An 18,889-nucleotide genomic window follows, 5' to 3' on the forward strand; every position below is an offset into this window, starting at 1 on the left:
TCAACTCCCAGTTGCCTCCACTTCCTTTTCTTCAAGCTTCATCTGAAGAACTTTGAAAATAGAAACTTCTTTTCCAAAGGAGGAAGTGCCCTGCCTTGATTTGCTAATCAAAAAAAAAAAAAAAAAATTAGCCCCAAGCCCCGTAGTGCCATTAAAGTACTAAGTTCCGCACTATCTCTGTCTCTTGGCTCTGCCACCAAAGCCTTGGCTGGTAGGTTGTTGAGTTTATCCAGTACTTCAAGCGAGGAAATGTCTCCGAACTCCAGAGCTCTTCAGTCTCACAACTTTGGTTTGCAAATCAGTCGTCTCCAACATTTCTGAATCTTTATTACCATTTCCTGTCAGTAGACTGCCCTTTTATCAGTTTCTTTGTTTTGGTTTTGTTGGTGCTGATGGCTTTGGGGGGTTGTTTTGAGACAGGGTTTCTCTGTGTAGCCTTGGCTGTCCTGGACTCGCTTTGTAGACCAGGCTGGCCTCGAATTCACAAAGATCCTCCTGCCTCTGCCTCCCGAGTGCTGGGACTAAAGGCGTGTGCACTCAGCCTTTTATCATTTTCTACCTAGAAAGAAAAAAAAAAATAGTAATTTAGCAAAGAAAAATCTAAGTAACACTCTAAAATTACTGCTACCTCCCTAGCTGCAGGCCTTCCTTCTGACTCCCGTGGAATATTGAGACCTTTCTCACTGACACTGTCAGTTCATCCTGTCACCATACAGTTCCTAAAGTGTAGCCGGACAGAAGCACACACATGAACTGAACTTTTAAAATCCTCCCCAGTGTTGCATCTGTAATAAAATAAACAGTGACAATCCTGCTCCTAGTTGTAAATGCCTCAATGATACATAGATCCTATGGTGGGTATCTTACCAAGTCACAAAATAGAACAGGCACGATTTCATCCCCTTTGCTGAGGATATTCCCTCTGCCCGGAGTATGCTTCTAAAATGCAAATCATTCTTCGAGAGCCAGGCGCTGGTGGCACACACCTTTAATCCCAGCACTCGGGAGGCAGAGGCAGGCAGATCGCTGTGAGTTCGAGGCCAGCCTTGTCTACAAAATGAGTTCAGGACAGCCAAGGCTAACACAGAGAACCCCTGTCTTGAAAAACAACAACAACAAAAAATCATTCTTCAAAAATCAGGCTAATTGGGCGGTGGTGGCACCATGCCTTTGATCCCAGCACTTGGAAGACAGAGGCTGGTGGATCTCTGTGGGTTCAAGGCTGGCCTGGTTTACAAAGTGAGACCAAGACAGCCAAGGCTACACAGAGAAACCCTGCCTCGAAAAACCAATAAATAAATAAGTAAATATTTTCAGTTTGTGTTATCATCAGCAAAGTCTACATAGATAGCGTGGGATTACACAGCAACATTTTGTTTATGCTGTAGCAGGCACATTTCTGTTTCTTTCCTGTTTGGTTTGTTTCCTGCAACAAGAGTTCACTCAGCACCAGCACCGAATCATTAGGAAGAGGCAAACTCTGAAATTCCAGCAAAAGTCTTCTTTGAACTGTAAAAGCAGCCACTGAGTGCCTGTTACAATTCACTGTGTACACAGCATCACCCATAGCAGCATCTAATCCCAATGTCATTTCTATCCCACAACATTCACTTCTGGCTCACATGGAGGCTGCCAACTGTCCCCTAACAATAGGAAAGGTGGAAGATTTGTCGGAAGCCTGAGCACCCATCATGGCGCTTTGCCGTTGGCCTTTACTGCCAATTTCCTGGGAGAAACATAGCTATCACCATGAACAAAAGACTAGTTCATCTCCCAGGCAGAGCCGGGCGCTGGTGGTGCACACCTTTAACCCCAGCACTAGGGAGGCAGAGGCTGCTTGATCTCTGTGAGTTCGAGGCTAGCCTGCTCTACAAAGCGAGTCTAGGATAGCCAAGGCTAACACAGAGAAACCCTGTCTTGAAAAACCAAAAAAAAAAAAAAAAAAAAAAAAAACAAAGAAAAACATCTCCCAGGCAGGAGTCAGCAGTGCCATCTTTATCTTTAGAGGGTTCAATACTCCTAACCCTGTCCCTACCTCTCCTTACCTCCCCCTGCCTCTCCCTACCTCTCTGTATCCATCAGTGAAGTGGCCAAGGGCCTAGGAGCTCTTTTCCACCAGAGGTAATTGAAGAGAGAAGATGAAAGCCACACTATGTTTTGTTTTTTTAATAGCTCAGGATTCAGCCTAGAGAGGATGAGCACGATTTTCTAGTTTCAGAGATTTGGGAGCCACACACCTCCAGGCCTTTGCAACGTTATCTTCCCTTCTGGGAAGGACGGACACACACACACACACACACACATACACACACACACACACACACACACACTCCCACCTGCTTCCACTAAACTCACCAGGCCAATTCCTCCTATCCAACAGGTCTTTCAAGCTTAGCAATCACCCTTCTCGACCCTTCCAGGCATCAGGGATAGGTAGGCTCTCCACTCCTGGTGGTAGCTTCCCTGGCCTTTGCTGCACAGCTATTCTCTCCGGGAAGATAGGACCCTTTGCTGACATACTGATAGAAACAGCCTCAGGTTAGGCAGGGCCTGGGCTTGGAGCTTCATACATATTTGCTGAACCCACACCAATCATGTAAAAAAAAAAAAAAAAAAGTGAAAAAACAAGATGCATTGGCCACATCCAAACAGATTTTCTCCCATGTAAGTTAATAATTCCTTCTGTGCAGTTAGAGACATCTGCAACCAGAAAAAAAAAATGTTTATCATCCCTTCATCATAAGCAACTGTTGCTTTCTTTTTCTTTTTCTCCCTTCCCCCTACCCCCACCCCCATTTTCCTTTTGAAGACAGGTCTTACTTTTTTTTTCCCCCATGCTGACATTAAATATCTGGGTCAAAGGGTCCTCCTAGCAGAGCCTCCCAAGAAGCTGGGACTATACAACTGTGTCACTCTGCCCAGCTCACGGTCCCTATAGGCCAGTGGTTCTTACTTAACTTCTGGTGATCTAAGAGGGCCATGGGGGTCACCTAAGACCATCAGAAAACACAGATATTTACATTATAGTTCAAAACAATAGCAAAATTACAATTATGAAGTAGTAATAAAAATAATTTTATGGTTGGGGTTACCAAAACACAAGGAACTGTATTAAAGAGCCACAGCATTAGGAAGGTTGAGACCCACTGCTGTAGCCAAGACCATTGGATCTCTGATTAGGACATTTTTCTTTTAATATGTGAATAACCAATCCCGTATTTGAATAAAAGTAAGTGCTTATCCCTCCCCTATCTCTCCTCAAATCTCCTGTCTAGATCAGGGTGTGGCGCTGCACACCTTTAACCAGCCCTCAAGAAACAGAGGTAGTCAGAGGCCCTGATCTATACAGCGTATAGATCAGGGTAAGAAGGCCCTTTCTCAAAAGTCAAACAAAAGCCCTCCTGGATGGAACTTTGTTTTGTTTGTTGTAGGCTCAATTATCTTTTTTTTTCTTTTTCTTTTTCTTTTTCTTTTTTTTTTTTTCCAAGACAGGGTCTCTCTGTGTAGCCTTGGCTGTTCTGGACTCACTTTGTAGACCAGGCTGGCCTCAGTACATGCTGCCAAGCTTGATGACCTGAGTTCAATCCCCAAGATCCACATGGAAGGAGGAGAGACCCAACTCCCACAAGTTGTCCTCTGGCCTTCCCATGTACTCTATAGTGTACACACACACACACACACACACACACACACACACACACACACACACACATGCACACTAAACTTAATACAAATTTTAAAGATTTTTGTCTATTAATTTTAATAATCTGTATATGTGTGTACACATAAGTGGGTCTTCTAGGAGAGCAGCAAGTGCCCTTAACTGCTGAGCCACCTCTCCAGCTCCCAAAAGAATTTTGTTTTTGTTTTTGTTTTTATCATGACAAGGTTTCTCTGTGTAGCCTTGAATTGCACTGGTCTCACTTTGTAGACCAGACTGGCCTCGAACCCACAGTGATCCACCTGCTTCTGCCTCCTGAGTGCTGGGATTAAAGGTGTGCTCCACCACTGCCCAGGCCCCCAAAAGAAATTTAACAGAGATAAATATGATGAAATGATCTTTCTTAGCATGGCTTCTAAACTGAAGTCAATTGAAAAAGGAGAGAGGCCCAAGCTTTTCCTCGCGGTTTTCATCTGGCTTGTTTTCACAAGATGTTCTAGAGATGGCGGTGAATTGCTGAGCATAATGTCATCCTATTCTGGGTTACGTTAGAAACAGTTCTCTTGTGACATATGGCACTTTTTTGCTTCACCTTGACCTCAAACCACATCCTGATCCTGCACCTGAGACTCGGTTGACTGAACATATTTGTAAAATACATGCTCATCTCAGGCATGGGGGGTATAGCTTCCGTTCTGTCATTTCTATCCTCAACGTGTCATTCCAAGCACCAACATGAGTGACAGCGATTCAGGGAAAGAAGTCCCGAAGGAACTCCTGGGAAGGAGAGGGCAGGAGCTCCTACTGTGCTCCAGGGCAGGGAGGGGACATTCTGAAGGAAGAATAAATGAAAATGTGGTGGGGGAAAAAATGAGAAGAAAGATGTTCTCCACGTCCCAGAAGTGTGCATGGGGCTCACCAGCCCTAAGTTACAGGGGCTGTTAAGTATCACAGAGATGAGTATAACGGGCTGGAGATGTGGCTCAGCAGTTAGGGGAGGAGTACTGCTCATGCAGAGGGCTCCTCTGGTTTCTGGTTCCTAGCAGCACATTGATGGACGTATGCCTTTAATCCCAGCACTTGGGAGGCAGAGGCAGGCAGATCACTGCGAGTTCGAGGCCAGCCTGGTCTACAAAGCAAGTCCAGGACAGCCAAGGCTACACAGAGAGACCCTGTCTCAAAAAAAAAAAAAAAAATGTTTTCTAAAATATCTAAAATGCCTGGGGTTAAATAAACACGTGTTGACCTTCTGCTTGCTCTATACAGGTGGAAGATTTTTATTCCCATGTCTGTGTCTGTTTCTTCAGATTTTGCTTCTGTTAATAGGCAACTGACCACGATTTAAGGGACTAGAATAGACAGACGTGCCTAAAAGGAGTCTGTAGGTCCCATAATTCACAGGGAGGAAGGCTTGCTGTTTAAGTCTATGTATGATGGCATTATGATGCCCAGCCATGGCCCAGTTCCAGAGAAAGCCCTCTCAGCTGGAGGGAGGGCAGCAGCAAGCTACCCATCATACTCTCTGCCCACAATCAATTTTTTAAATCATGTACAAGATACTATAAAGCACCCCCCAAAGGGGATGGCCCAAGACATTTAGGAGACTCAGGAGGTCAATCAAGTCCACTAGAGGGAGCCCTAACCAACTCTATGCTAAGGGAGAAAGGGGGGCTAAACACCTGTCTGCAGATTAAAACCTTGAAGGGTTAACAATCAAAATGTAATGTGAATAAAATAAAAAACTTTTAAAAATAAATAGGAAAGCGAAAGCCATCATTATTTATATGTAATCATACTTCCAATATATTACATATATAGAACTATGTCACGTATATGTAGTTCCTTTTCTGTTTTGTTTTGGTTTTGGTTTTTGAGACAGGGTTTCTCTGTGTAACAGCCCTTGGCTGTCCTATACTCACTTTGTAGACCAGGCTGGCCTGGAACTCACAGAGATCTGCCTGCCTCTGACTGCCTGCCGAGTGCTGAGATTAAAGGTGTCTGCCACTACGCAGGGCTAAAAGAGTTATTTATTTGCTTTTGTATATGAGTGTTCTATATGCATGTATGTACACCTACATGCCAGAAGAGATCATCAGATCTCACTATAGATGGTTGTGAGCCCCCATGTGGTTCCTGGGAATTGAACTCAGGATCTCTGGGAGAGCAGACAGTGCTCTTAACCACTGAGTCATCTCTCTTGACCCCCATGTGTTTGTGTTTGTGTGTGTGTGTGTGTGTGTGTGTGTGTGTGTGTGTGTGTGTGTGTGATTTCCACAAAACCCCAATCTAAGAATCAGAGCAGAAATAGGTTAAAAGAATGGAGGAAACCCAATACTAATAGCAGTCAAATAATATGAAAAACCTGGCAGAGTTTCATCTAAGAAGCTCTTGCAGCAGGGCAGCACTCGGGAGGCAGAAGCAGGTGGATCTCTGTGAGTTGAAGTCCAGCCTGGTCTACAAAGCAAGTCCAGGACAGCCAAGGCTACACAGAGAGACCCTGTCATGAAAAACCAAACCAAACCAAACCAAACAAACAAACAGAAAAGAAATAGGAGGAGTGAGGCAAGATTGACTGGGAGAGAAAAAAGTCCTGTAAACACACCATTAGAGTCTGGGGCTTTCAAGAACTACAAAACTTATACACCAAGAAATTCAAGCCAAGCCAAGTCAAGTTAAGAAGCTGAACTCATGACTCTACCTAATTTGTGCCCTTCTGTCTCGGTCAGCATCCTGAGGCCCATGGCTCCACCTCTCTGTTCTCGTTTCTCTTAAATGGAACACTCAACTGCCTGTGCCAGAACATCTTTCCCTCACACACCAAAGTAGCTTTTCTGAAGCAAAGCTTCAGGTTTGTCTGGTTGGTTGGTTGCCTGGTTTTTCGAGGCACGGTTTCTCGGTGTAGCCTTGGCTATCCTGGACTCTTAGACCAGGCTGACTTTGAACTCACAGCGATCAATTTCCCTCTGTCCCCTGAGTGCTGGGATTAAAAGCGTGCGCCGCCGCCGCCGCCACCACCACCGCCGCCACCACTCATCCCAAACATTCAGTTTTAAAGAAGATAATGCCACTGCATTCACAGGACCCTGTGGTTGGCTACTATGCCTGCCTTTTCTCTGCTTCTGTGAAACACTGTTCTCTCAGTCTGTAAATTTCTACATCCTAAAACTGGAGAGTCTCCAGACCGTAGGCAGTGCCTATAAAGACAGGAAGCCTAACTATTCAGCTACAAAGCCTCTTCTTTGGGGCTAGGATTTGGGCGTAACAGGAGAAGCTTCACTATAGGACCTTTGTATGAGCCGATTGAGCTCTCTCACCTGCCTAGGAACGCTGTGTTTCCCAGTTGCCTGGATGGCATGCGGTCTCTGGAAACCCAACAGCCCAGTTCTCGGCCCTGCCTCTGCAAGAAGTTTTCCACCCTGGATTGGCCCGGAGGACTCAGGCTCCTCCCTAGGCTCAATCTACTTGGGTCTCTCTTTGCCCTCCCCGTGGAATGTTGCTCCCAGGGAGACAAAACACAAGCCAGAGCTGGTCCTGCAGGTAGAAAGAGGAAGACTAAGGGACCCTAAGAGGACTGACTGACTGCTACACATCGCATTGTTCTCCCTCACTGATCCTAGCCTGCCTATGCATCCCAGGAGACCAAGAAGAAGCTTCTAAAAAGTGTAAGATACGGGGCCGGGCATGGTGGTGCATACCCTTAATCCCAGCACTCGGGAGGCAGAGGCAGGGGCAGGTGGATCGCTGTGAGTTCGAGGCCAGCCTGGTCTACAAAGTGAGTCCAGGACAGCCAGGGCTATACAGAGAAACCCTGTCTCTAAAAACAAAAAGTGTTAAGATACGCTGGGAGACTAGAATTCTGACCCTGCCTGAGACTCCTGCCTCAATCTAGCAGTCAGGGAGGCATGTCTGTATGCAGACCCACATAGAAGCTCTTCCCCCCACCAGGACAGCAAGGATGCCGCCTAAAACCAAAGGAAAGGGGAGAAAAACCGGGGCACAGAAGAAGAAAAAGAATCCAAGTCCTGGTGAGTCAAAGTGGGTGAAGGGTGGTGCTCCTGCGTGTCCATGTCCTTGGAGGACAACCGGGTGGAGTGGGTTTGTGTTGGTTTGTCTTTGGCTCTCTTGACACAGGCTCACTATGGAACTCAGGCAGCCCTCAAAGCTATCCTCCTGCCTCAGTCTTCCTAGTGCTGGGATCGGAGGCATTGCCGCCGCACTTGGCTAACATGAAGCTTTCTCACCCTCCTCTTCATAGCGTTGTCTCCAGATTCCACCAGGCTGGGGTACTGGTGGATGACCCCCCCCTCCAAAACTCCCCCTGGAACCCGATCTAGTTCTTCACCTTCATGATATTTGTCACCCTCCTTTTGAGCATCCAGCATGGACAGGCTGTGAAGACTCAGCTGTGAATTTGTCAGACTTTGCCATTGGGTGCTCTTCATTCAGTGACTCTTTCTCCATCACACAGGAAGCAGTGCAGATGTGGGAGGAAGACGGAAGACAGGGTGAGGGAGAGATCAGAGTAACCTAAGACTTGTCTTGCCAGGACAGGTGTGGAGGCTGAGGCCAAGCACAGGCTGCTGCTGCTTGAGAAGGAGTTGCTTCAGGCCCACTTAGGTAAGAAGTGTGAAGCGTCAGGGGGACAGCAGACATGCCCTAGTCAGGGTCATCATTGCTGTGACGAAACGCTGTGGCTGAGGAGATGGCTTGTTTGGCTTGTGTTTCCAAAGCACTATTTATTATTGAAGGAAGTGCTGATAGGAACTCAAACAGGGTGGGAACCTGGACACAAGAGCTGATGCGGAGGTGATGGGAGAGTGCTGCTAACTGGCTTGCTCCTCATGGCTTGTTCATCCTGCTTTCTTATAGAACCCAGGACCACCAGCCCCAGGATAGCACCACTCACAATGGGCTGGGCCTTCTCCCATCCATCACTAATTAAGAACATACCCTAGAGGCTTGCCTACAGCCAGATTTTACAGAGGAGTTTTCTCAGCTGAGGCTCATCTCCTCTCTGAGGGACTCTAGCTTGTGCCAAGTTGGCATAGAATGTGCACCCAGCACCTGGCAACATGGGGCATTTCTGGGTTCTTGGAGAACTGGGAAGTTCGAACGGTGTAAAGGGTTAAAGCAAGCCAACCATTCTCTGTTGGCAAAGATTGTGAGAAAGGGCTAGGCAGTGAAGATTGTGGGTGAATAGCCAGACATGGAAAGAATATTGACTCCTTAGGAATGAAAAGTCTATGGGTTTGGGGGGCGCCGGGGAGACACTGGAGAAGAGGTTGACACCTGCTTCCAAGTTCCCAGAGTTGAGCAGAGTTCACCGAGGCTGTGGTAGACAACTCTGTGCGATTCTTAGCCAGACCTGAGCATGGCTCTGATGCTATTCACAGCTCTACAGAGGGAGGAGGTTCAACGGGCCAAGGCTGCTGAAGACAGGCTGAAGCAGAGGTTACACGGGCTGCAAGCTGAACTGGAAAAAGCCCAGAGTGAAGGGAGGGCTGTATATGCAGGTACATTCGACTGATTTGGGGGGGTCTTTGGGGGAAAGTGCAGGAGACAGGTACCTGGAAGAAGACAACCAAGAGTCAGGGAATTCTGGGTAGGGAATGAAGAGAGATTCCAACTGCTATGTCTATTCTCTACCTTCCCGGCATAGGCAGGGTCCTGAGAACCAAAGAGAGATCCCTGGTACGATGTGGGTCACCACATCTAGACTGTCTAATGGTGCATGTTTGGTATGTGCGAGAAACACAATGCAGTCACGGCCCTTCTCTTTTTCATCTTTGGGAGAGAATGGGAAGAAAGGCAGAATTCCCCTCCTAAGCTGCAGCGGGGCCGAGGGTCTAGTTTACTCTCCTCCCAAATTTTTGTTTGTTTGTTTATTTTTGAGACAGGGTTTCTCTGTGTAGCCCTGGCTGTCCTGGACTCACTTTGTAGACCAGGCTGGCCTCGAACTCACTTGGATCTGCCTGCCTCTGCCTCCCGAGTGCTGGGATTAAAGGAGTGCGCCACCATGCCCAGCCTTCCCCCCCCCCAAAAAAAATTTAAGTCTCTCAAGTTTCTTAGTTCTGCTCCTTGACTGAGACTTTCTCCCCACATGAAACTTTATTTTCTTTCTTCATGCCTCCATCCCTGCCTGGGTTCTTGCTGCCTGTTGCTCCTACCTCAGAGATGAGCCGCCAGCGCAGAGCCCTGCAAGAAGAGTTGGCGACTCGAAGCAAGCAGCTGGAGGAGGAAGTGAGAGGTCTACAGAAGCAGCTGGGTAGTCCCTCATCCCTCACCCTTTCTTTCCCAGGCTCATTAACAGGGCCCAGATTGGAAGAGTGGACTCAGAAGGTCCGCCTCTACATGGCTAGTCTGTTGGTTGAATTTTAGCTAGGGTCACCTTCACCTTAACTTTCCTCTGAACAGAGTTCGGTGGCACAAACCTCTATGTTAGGGGCTGGAGTTGGCTTAGCAGTACAAGCACTTGTCCTTACGGAGAACCCAAATTCAATTCCCAGAACCCACATGGTGCACATATATACATGCAGGCAAAGCACTCATATACATAAAATAACGAAGTAAATAAATCTAAAAAAAGGAAGTAATGTGAGCCGGGTGTGGTGGCACATGCTTTTACTCCCAGCACTCGGGGAGGCAGAGGCAGGCAGATCTTCGTGAGTTTGAGGCCGAGGCCAGCCTGCTCTATAAAGTGAGTCCAGGACAGCCAAAGCTACACAGAGAAACTCTGTCTCAAAAAGCCAAAAATAAATAAATAAATAAATAAATAAGAAAGTTGTTTTAAAAGCCTCTGAGGGTAAAGAAAAGTTAGGTCTCAGCCATTTCTCCCTTTACCTAATCTCCCCAAGTCCAGCAGTTACCACCTTTCACTGCCTTGTCTGTCCTAAGCAGAACATTTTCTTTATTAGTTTAGCCAATTTTTACAACCAAACTACAGCAAATGTTTTTGAGTTTTTGTTTTGTTTTGTCTTTTTGGTTTTTTTTACTTCTATATCTTCAAAGTCAAGCACTTAGTAGGCCTTAAATTTCTACTTGCTAAATCAATGAATAAACCAATCAGATAAGAAAGCAGAGGTCAGAAGACTGCATCAGATCCCCTGGAGCTGGAGCTACACGTGTTTCTGAGCCACCATGTGGGTCCTGAGAAACAAACTTGGGTCCTCTGCAAGAGCACCAGCCAGTGTTCTTAACTGCTGAGCTATTGCTCCAGTCGCCTCCTGAGCACCGCCTTTTATATTCTTCACAATGCCCAAGGTGGCCTGGAACTCAGAGTGATCCTCCAGCCTCGGTCTCCTGGGTTGTAGCATTACAGATGTGAGCCATCACATCCTACTTCAAAATTTTCTTATCCTAAAATCTCTTTGGTTTGGCTATAAATATTCATGAGCTGCTTATACAGGCCAGGGACTCCATCTCTAACCTTGGCCTTCTTATAATGAAAAGCCATCATATATTGAACACTTCCTATATTTGATGCTTTGCCATCCATCCGTTTTCACAGTTAAGGGTCACAGCAAACTCAAGGGACATAGATCACTTTCCCTCTAAAGATAGAGAACGACCTAGGGGCAGGCTCAGTGCTTAGGAAAGATGGCTGCTCTTCCTGAGGCCTCGCTTTGATACCCAGCGCCCACATGGTAACTCACAACCGTTATAGTTCCAGCTTCAGGGGGTCCAGTCTAGTGCCCTCTTCTGGCCTCCACAGGTGCCTGCATACACACACACACACACACACACACACACACACACACACACACACACACACACACACACAGAATTTTGTTTGTTTGTTTGTTTGTTTTGTTTTGTGAGCCGAGACAGGGTTTCTGTTACACAGAGCCTTGGCTGTCCTGGACTTTCTTTGTAGATCAGACAGAGATGAACCTGCCTTTGCTTCCCAAGTACTGGGATTAAAGATTTGCACCACCACACCCAGAGAGAGAATATGTTTAAAAAACCCAGATATAAATAACTTTATAAAGGTTTAAAAAAAAACTGAATCATGTTAGGTGGTAAGAGTCTTATAATCCCAACCCTGGGAGGCAGAGACAAGACAATCTAGAGTTCAGTGTTGTCCTTGGCACATAGAGAATTTAAGGCCAGCCTGAGCTACATAAGGTCCTATCTTGTCTTGTCCTTTTTTTTTTTTTTTTTTTTTTTTTTTGGTTGGCTGGTGCTGGTTTGTTTTTTGAGATAGGGTCTCTCTGCATGTATCTTTGGCTGTACTGGACTCAATTTGTAGACCAGGCTGGACTCAAACTCATAGAGATCCACCTGCCTCTTCCTCCAGAGTGCTGGAATTAAAGGCATGCACCACCACAACCGGCTAAGGTCCTGTGTTAAACAAGACAAAGACAAACATTTAAGTCACAGAGACTCAGAGACACTTGTCCCACTCTGAATAAGATAGACACTAGACTTTGGCCAATTCCCCATCCCAATCCCTCTATACCTCAGTGAGTCCTTCAGGGAAGTTGATGACCCAGTAAGTCTGCGATGGGCTCTGGCAAAGCACCCTTTTCAGGAATCTTTGGTTACTTTTCTTGGCACAATGTCATTATCCTGTCTTCTTTATCTTTCTGCCCTGTTCCCTAGAGACATGCCAAAGGGAAGCTAAGACAGCAAGGGAAGAGGCTGAGCAAGCCCTCAGAGAGCAAGCTGGAACCCTGGCTCAGCTTCGCACCCATGTGGCAGACATGGAGGCCAAATATGAAGAAATCTTACAAGTAAGCACCACTCCCCGGAGGCCATCTTCTCAGCATCCCATAGCCCTCTATCCCTGTGCCCCCAAGTAGTGTGATTGACCCACAACCCAAGAAAGCCATGCCATATCCTAAGTGTAAACAGAAGATACAACCATTAACAGAGCCAGTGACTTGTAATCCCAGTATTTGGGTGGCTAACGCAGGAAGATTTCAAGTTCAAAGCCAACATAGGCTACCGTGTACTATGTAGCTGCTACACAGTGAGATCTAGACTCAGAATAATCAGGGGCTAGGGGTATAGGACAGTGGAGAGCTGCAGCGTAGTGTGCAAGGCCCTGGGCTCAATCCCCAGCACAAAGGTCTGTTGGGGGTGGGTGGGGGGGTGGGAGGGTGGGGAGGATTTGGGGTGGGAATAGGAAGAGGAGTTGGAAGAAGAAGAAGCAGGGAAGGAAAGGAGAGGCACAGGCTTGAAATTCTACTATCCAGGAGGCTGAGGCAGAAGGATCATAGGCCAGTGCAGGTACAGAGTTCAAGAGCAGCATAGGAAAAGTAAAAAGAGGACTGGCTATACAGCTCAGTGACAGGGTACTCGCCTAGCATGGGTGAGGCTTTGGGTTCAATCCTGAGCATTGAAGAAAGAAAGAAAAGAGAAGAAAAAGAGAGAGAGAGGAGCAATGGCAGCCAAGCATGGTGGTTCATGCTTGCAGTCTAGCACTTGGGACACTGAGGCAGGAGAATTCTGAGTTCAAAGCCAGCCTGGGCTACAAATCAAGGATATCTTACAAAAAGAAGGAAGGGAGGGAGGGAGGGAAGAAAGTAAGAAGGGAGAGAGCACCACTAGTGAAGAACCCATACTAACCAAGCTGGGCAACTTGAGGCAATGTTCACCCTTCCCTTTCCCTGGGAGCTGAAAGCTTGGTGTTCACAGGGCAACCTGGACTGTCTCTTGGCCAAGCTGAGAGCGGTCAAGCCTCAGTGGGATGCAGCTGTGCTGAAACTCCACACCAGGTACAAGGAGCAGCTACGTCAATTTGGTCTCAACCCCCTGGATCTTTAAGGCCATTGGCTTCTAATCTCTGAGGCCTATCAATAAAGCAACTTGATGTAGAACTCAACAGAACTGTGGATTGTGGCCTTTGGCAGTAAGGAATGGCTCTCGTGGGAACATCTATGTTCTAAGTTGACCCATTGTCCCATTGTCCTAAATACTGAATGATAAAAAATGGACAAGGAGAGCCAGGCATGGTGGCGCATGCCTTTAATCCCAGCACTTGGGAGGCAGAGGCAGGTGGATCGCTGTGAGTTCGAGGCCAGCCTGGTCTACAAAGCAAGTCCAGGACAACCAAGGCCACACAGAGAAACCCTGCCTCGAAAAACAAAACAAAACAAAAGGACAAAGTTCTAAACCTTAAGCATGGAGCACTTTTGATTCCTCTAAACTACCTTGGCTTATCGTGTCCAACAAAAACACAAAACCAGCCGGGCGTGGTGGCACGCGCCTTTAATCCCAGCACTCGGGAGGCAGAGGCAGGCGGATTGCTGTGAGTTCAAGGCCAGCCTGGTCTACAAAGTGAGTCCAGGACAGCCAAGGTTAACACAGAGAGACCCTGTCTCGAAAAAAAAAAAAAAAAAAAAAACCCACAAAGCCAGATTTGTGTGTGTGTGTGTGTGTGTATACAAATACATACACTTATTTATTTATTTCCTTATTTATTTGGACAGTGGCATACTAAGGTGCTTATATAGAGAGGTCAGAGGACAACTTCCAGGAATTGGTTCTCCCCTTCCACCATGTAGTTCTGAGGATTGAACTCGGGTTGTCAGGCTTAGCAGCCCGCGCCTTTATCTACTGAGCCACCTCACCAGCCAGCTGAGAAAGGCTGTAATAGGACATTACAGTGCCCAGGAACGAGCTAAGGTGTCCATAGAAGGAAAATATAGCTTTAATCCTAGGAATGGAGTCGTACCTAGCCTAAATTCTCATTGGCGTCAATCCTAAGTGGCCTCATGGCATCGCCTTCTTAGGTAGAACTTCATATTTGGGGCACAGATGAAGCTCCTCAAATTTTCCACATAACACCTCGTGGAGACCCAGGCTTCCCAGTGAGCCTGCCCGAGGTCTCTGTCTTCACCCCTCTGCTGGAGGTTGGGCTCATGAGAAGGGCAAGTCCCCTGGCAGTCCTGTGGTCAGTGGTGTCTGAATCCTGCAGCTCCCACTTCCAGCTTGGTGAGACCGTTCCTGGCTCCCTCCACCTCAGGGTGCAGGGCAAGGGCAGGAGAGGCGCTATTCAAGTCTATGCCAAGCAGGGGTATCCTATAGCAACTCGGAAGCCAGAGTCCAGGCCTACATAGAGAGGAAGGGGAGTCAGTCTGGAACCAGAAGACTTCACTTTCCTGCCCCAACATGCTCAGATTGCTCAGGATTGGAACTTGGTCAATGGATCCTTCTATGCCAACCTCCTATGACCTACGGTTCCCTCCTGCACTCCCCACACAGCTCTACCCAGCAGCCCTCCTCTCTGCCCTCCTCATGGTTCCATTTGTCTCTTTGACTTCACCTCTCCAGACACTGAGGAAATCCAGGCTTCTAAACCCTGTGGATTCCTAGCTGCCAGCTTCAGGCAGAGGGGTGGCTCGGCCTCAGGCAGCTGCTGAAGCCTATCCAGGTCACTGGCCTCACCCACAGGATAGCCGTTCACCTCCAAAACTGCATCTCCTATTTGCAGCCCTGCCCGGGCAGCTGAGCCTCCTGGGGTCACCTGGCAATGTGGAGGGACACACAAAAGTGTCGGTCAGATAAGGGGGAGGGGGGGAAGGAAGGTGGTAAATGGTGGAAAGATTCCGAGGCACACGGGGTATCAGTCACCTGGGAGATGAAAAGACAAGGCCCACTGGCCACACAGCAAAGTCTGAATCCATAGCCACCTCCAGGCCCAGGGTACAGGAAGCACTGACGGGAGTCCTCAAGGCCAGAAGGCTCAACTGCGTCAACTGCCGGAGGAGAGGCAGCAACCTCTGCATTCTCCAAGAAGAGGAGGGGCGACAGGCGTACCTGGAGGGGGTGGAGGTGGGGGTGGAAGGGCAGCCAGAGCAAACCTGTAGCACCTGAAGCCTATTCCGTTTCCTCCTTCTCCCCAACCCTGTCACTTGCTCACCATGCTGAAGAAGCGGTCAGCCTCAGGATCAACAACAACGAGGGAGACACAAGAGCCCTGTTCTCGGATCCTCGACACCGTTTCCTCATGGCCCAGCCCGTCCACACTTTCCCCAGCCACAGCTACCAGGCGGTCTCCAGCCTTCATCCCAGCCTTGTCAGCCGGGAGTCCTGGATCCACATCCCACAAGAACTGCCCTGGGACATAGACATATTCACTGCTCCTCCCTGACTCACCTCCACGATCTCCCAGAGGCTAACCCCGCAGTACATGGGAGGATGCCATGGGGGCTGTGTGGCACCTCTCATGGACACTGAGAAACATGCAATTGGATATGTACGGCCGACCCAAGGCCCAGTTCCCTATCCACCTCCAGGGATGCCACTCACCGAGGTGGCCATTTGGGCCCTTCTCCTCCCGGAGCAGGAACCCAAAGCCTTGAGGCCCTTTCTCTATGTTTAGACACCGGGGCTTGGCGGGCAGTGCCCAGCCCTCTGCCAGAGGTGCAGCAAGAGGCATTCCCAGTTGGTGACACTGTTCCTCTACATCCAGCCCTGCCACCAGCAGAGTCACCTGATCTCCGCTCTGCCAAAGCTGTGAGGACAGAGCAAGAACGTAAGCACGAGCCATCTGTGCGGGGGGTGGGGGGTGGGGGGATGGGAGCGGGGGGAGGGGGACTGGGGGCTGGGGGACGGGGAGGGCAGAAAGACAGCTATCTCCTTAGCCCCTCCTCCCAGGAAGGAGGGCAAACCTCACTCAAACTATAGAGCGGAGAGGTGACACATGTAGACCCCCAGGTCAGCGGGGTGGGCCCGTGCTGAAAGCCACCTCAGGAAGCCCTACCTTCCTGTTAAGCTGGTTGGAAGTGAACTTCTCCACACAGACCCCATTCACTTCTAGCAGCCGGGCCCCAGGAGGCACTCCGGCCCTCTCAGCAGCTCCCCCTGCAGTGAGCACCAGCCAGAAAGGACCCCGAGCTCCTAAAAGCAGGAAAAGTAAGTCCCAGTGTGCTGCCTGCCTAGGACAGAACCTAAGCTCCCCACCCGTGACTAAGCTCACCATGGGTGACGCTGAAGCCAAAGCCACCTTCATCTTTTACTACATGGCACAAACGGGGCCTGACCCCTGAGCCTAGGGTAGGACAGAGGAAACCATCGCTCCCCTGCTGAGTGTGCACCACATCGTGCACGTGCTGTGCCAAGACTGTCAGCAATACCCGGGGACCGCTGGCCCGGATGTGGCGCACTACCTATAAAAGGGCACACAGGCGTGAGAGAGGTTGGCCCCCTGAAGTCCCAGGATCGCCTAAAATGTGCAAATTTTTTAACTGTAGAAACTACCTTTGTAGATGCCTTCACCCAACCCTTCTAGCTCCAAGTCATGCGGTCTGGGGAGAGAGAGGCTTGACCCACACACCACAGTGCACAGGCAAAGGTGGAGCTTTGCCTCCCTGAAGTGCTATAGAACGTTCTTTTTTTTTTTTTTTTCCTGTTTTGTTTTGTCATTTTCAAGACAGGGTCTCTCTGTGTAACCTTGGCCATCCTGGACTCACATTGTAGACCAGGCTGGCCTCGAACTCACAGTGATCCACCTGCTTCTGTCTCCCGAGTGCTGGGATTAAAGGCGTGCTCCACCAATGCCTGGCAGAGAATATTCTTTTGTACCACGAGGAATACCAGCCCAGCCTCACCACCGCATAGTCCTCATGTGCCACAAAGTTACTGTTTACTGCTAGGATCCGGTCTCCTTCCCGGAGACCCTGACGCTGGGCAGAGGTGCCTGGATCCACCCTGCACACCACGTGGTCAGTCTTGCCCAGTTGCTGCTGCAGATGGAACCCAAAACTCTTCTCCTCCTCTTTGCTCAGCAGACAGAAGCGAGGCCTTTGAAGGTTCCAGGGATCTAGAGGAGGAGGAGATAGGTAGCAAAAAAGAGGAGGGGGGGGGACACAGCCCAGGAGCTTCAAATGACTGGGAGCCCCTGCCTCCTGTCACAACGCTGGGCAGCTTCCAGCCAGTGAAAAGGTGAGCTTTATAGCCCAGTGAACACTGCATGGGCAGGGTGGCTAAGACAAAGGGAGAGCTGCCCCCCTCTACCTCTGCTTAGTTACTGCTATCAGAGGGAGGCAGTTAGTGGTTACCAAAGAGATTGGAGGCTGTGTGGACCTGTAGTGTCTTTAGGGAAAGGTAGCAGTTGCCAGGGATGGGGGTGGGGGTTACCAGAATGGTCCTGGTCTTCAGCCAGGGAGAGAACGGGGTTGTCAATGCCCAGCCGTGGATTAAACTTAAACTTCCTGTAAGGAGGCAGGAGAGACAAGTAAGAGACGCTCCCTCGCTCCCTCGTAGCTGGACTTGGGTCCCGGGTTCTACAATAGGTACTGATAGCTGAAAGGCTCCCCACCTCCACTTCTTCTTCTTCTTCAACCTTCATTCTACTTACAGAGTTAACAAGGCCGTGTCTCGAAGATCTGCTGGACAAAGGCGGGGTAAGAGTAGAGACACATTCCCCTCCCCCACCCTCTGAGCTGGGACTTCCATGATTAAAAAAAAACTGAAAGGGCTTAGGAGAACCCCAAACCCCTTCTGTTCTGCTTTGCTCTCTCTCTCTCTCTCTACACACACACACACATAGGTGTTGACTCCCTTTATTTCTATCCCCCAGTTCTGTGGCACAGAAATCGGAGGCCAATCAGTGCAGGGTGTGGACCAGGAAAATAAGACACAGAAACTCACCTCATTCCTGCCCATGTGCCTCAGGGCTACAAGCTCCAGGAGCAAGAGTGCCCTAGGCCCCAAGATTTCAGACCTGCCCCTCTGCTGCTGGCCCAAAGTCCCCTCTCAAGGACATCTCCACGCTTCCTACCTGCAGCCGCCTCCATAGTTGGATCAGTGACCCAGGACTTAAGGGTAGGGACAAGGTTCATTTTAACCAGCTGACCCTCCCACCTGCCCCCTCCCGAGTCACGCCTTCTTGAAGACACTGCAAGGAAGCAATGGGGTAATGGTTAACAGTAATGGGGCTTCTTCCCTGGGAAGTGTGTGCATACGTTTCCTCCTGCCCCCAGCCCCACACTCTACCTCTAACCACGCCCCCTCCGGCCTCCCCCACCCCCGTTTGCTGTCATGCACAGTAAAGAGTATATCCCTGGTCACTGTAATCCCATGCTGGGGCAGTAAGTTATGAAGAGGGTGACAGGAATCCTAAGGCCCAGCATGAACAACCTCACCTCAGGGCTGTGTACACACAGCCCCTCCAGCAACAAAGTTATCTACAGATACCTGGGCCTCTCCCTTTACCTATCAGACTAGTCAAACAGTGGATCCCAAAGAATTGGAATCTCTCCAGGAATCTTAAACTGGAGA

The 18,889-nt window shown here is 48.9% G+C and overlaps 2 protein-coding genes across 2 annotated transcripts; one reads left to right on the forward strand and one right to left on the reverse strand.

The window, feature by feature from the left end:
• The first annotated feature begins 7,147 nt into the window (after positions 1 to 7,147).
• On the forward strand, positions 7,148 to 13,485 carry Ccdc153 (coiled-coil domain containing 153). The gene is made up of 7 exons (XM_051155837.1): positions 7,148 to 7,198; positions 7,607 to 7,686; positions 8,213 to 8,278; positions 9,055 to 9,174; positions 9,834 to 9,926; positions 12,263 to 12,393; positions 13,301 to 13,485. The coding sequence occupies exons 1-7, from the start codon at positions 7,152 to 7,154 to the stop codon at positions 13,427 to 13,429; spliced, it is 666 nt and encodes a 221-aa protein (XP_051011794.1). The 5' UTR covers positions 7,148 to 7,151; the 3' UTR covers positions 13,430 to 13,485.
• A 909-nt stretch (positions 13,486 to 14,394) lies between these two features.
• Positions 14,395 to 18,064, reverse strand: Nherf4 (NHERF family PDZ scaffold protein 4). The gene is made up of 10 exons (XM_051155718.1): positions 17,967 to 18,064; positions 17,747 to 17,820; positions 17,218 to 17,429; positions 16,587 to 16,776; positions 16,371 to 16,507; positions 15,917 to 16,121; positions 15,528 to 15,724; positions 15,239 to 15,424; positions 14,931 to 15,131; positions 14,395 to 14,716 (listed from the first exon to the last, which is right to left on the reverse strand). The coding sequence occupies exons 1-10, from the start codon at positions 18,062 to 18,064 to the stop codon at positions 14,687 to 14,689; spliced, it is 1,530 nt and encodes a 509-aa protein (XP_051011675.1). The 3' UTR covers positions 14,395 to 14,686.
• Positions 18,065 to 18,889: the final 825 nt, after the last annotated feature.

This window comes from Acomys russatus, chromosome 14 (assembly GCF_903995435.1).
Source record: "Acomys russatus chromosome 14, mAcoRus1.1, whole genome shotgun sequence".
NCBI lineage: Eukaryota > Metazoa > Chordata > Mammalia > Rodentia > Muridae > Acomys > Acomys russatus.

Excerpts from the sequence above, each read along its gene's own strand:
- Ccdc153 (XM_051155837.1), top strand. The coding sequence starts at position 7,152 with ATGTTGCTCCCAGGGAGACAAAACACAAGCCAGAGCTGGTCCTGCAG. Across the intron at positions 9,175-9,833 it reads AGGGAGGGCTGTATATGCAG|AGATGAGCCGCCAGCGCAGA; the intron begins GTACATTCGACT and ends CTCCTACCTCAG. Across the intron at positions 12,394-13,300 it reads AATATGAAGAAATCTTACAA|GGCAACCTGGACTGTCTCTT; the intron begins GTAAGCACCACT and ends TGGTGTTCACAG.
- Nherf4 (XM_051155718.1), bottom strand. The coding sequence starts at position 18,064 with ATGGAAGTCCCAGCTCAGAGGGTGGGGGAGGGGAATGTGTCTCTACTC. Across the intron at positions 16,508-16,586 it reads TGGCTTCAGCGTCACCCATG|GAGCTCGGGGTCCTTTCTGG; the intron begins GTGAGCTTAGTC and ends TCCTGCTTTTAG. Across the intron at positions 15,425-15,527 it reads CTGACCGCTTCTTCAGCATG|GTACGCCTGTCGCCCCTCCT; the intron begins GTGAGCAAGTGA and ends CACCCCCTCCAG.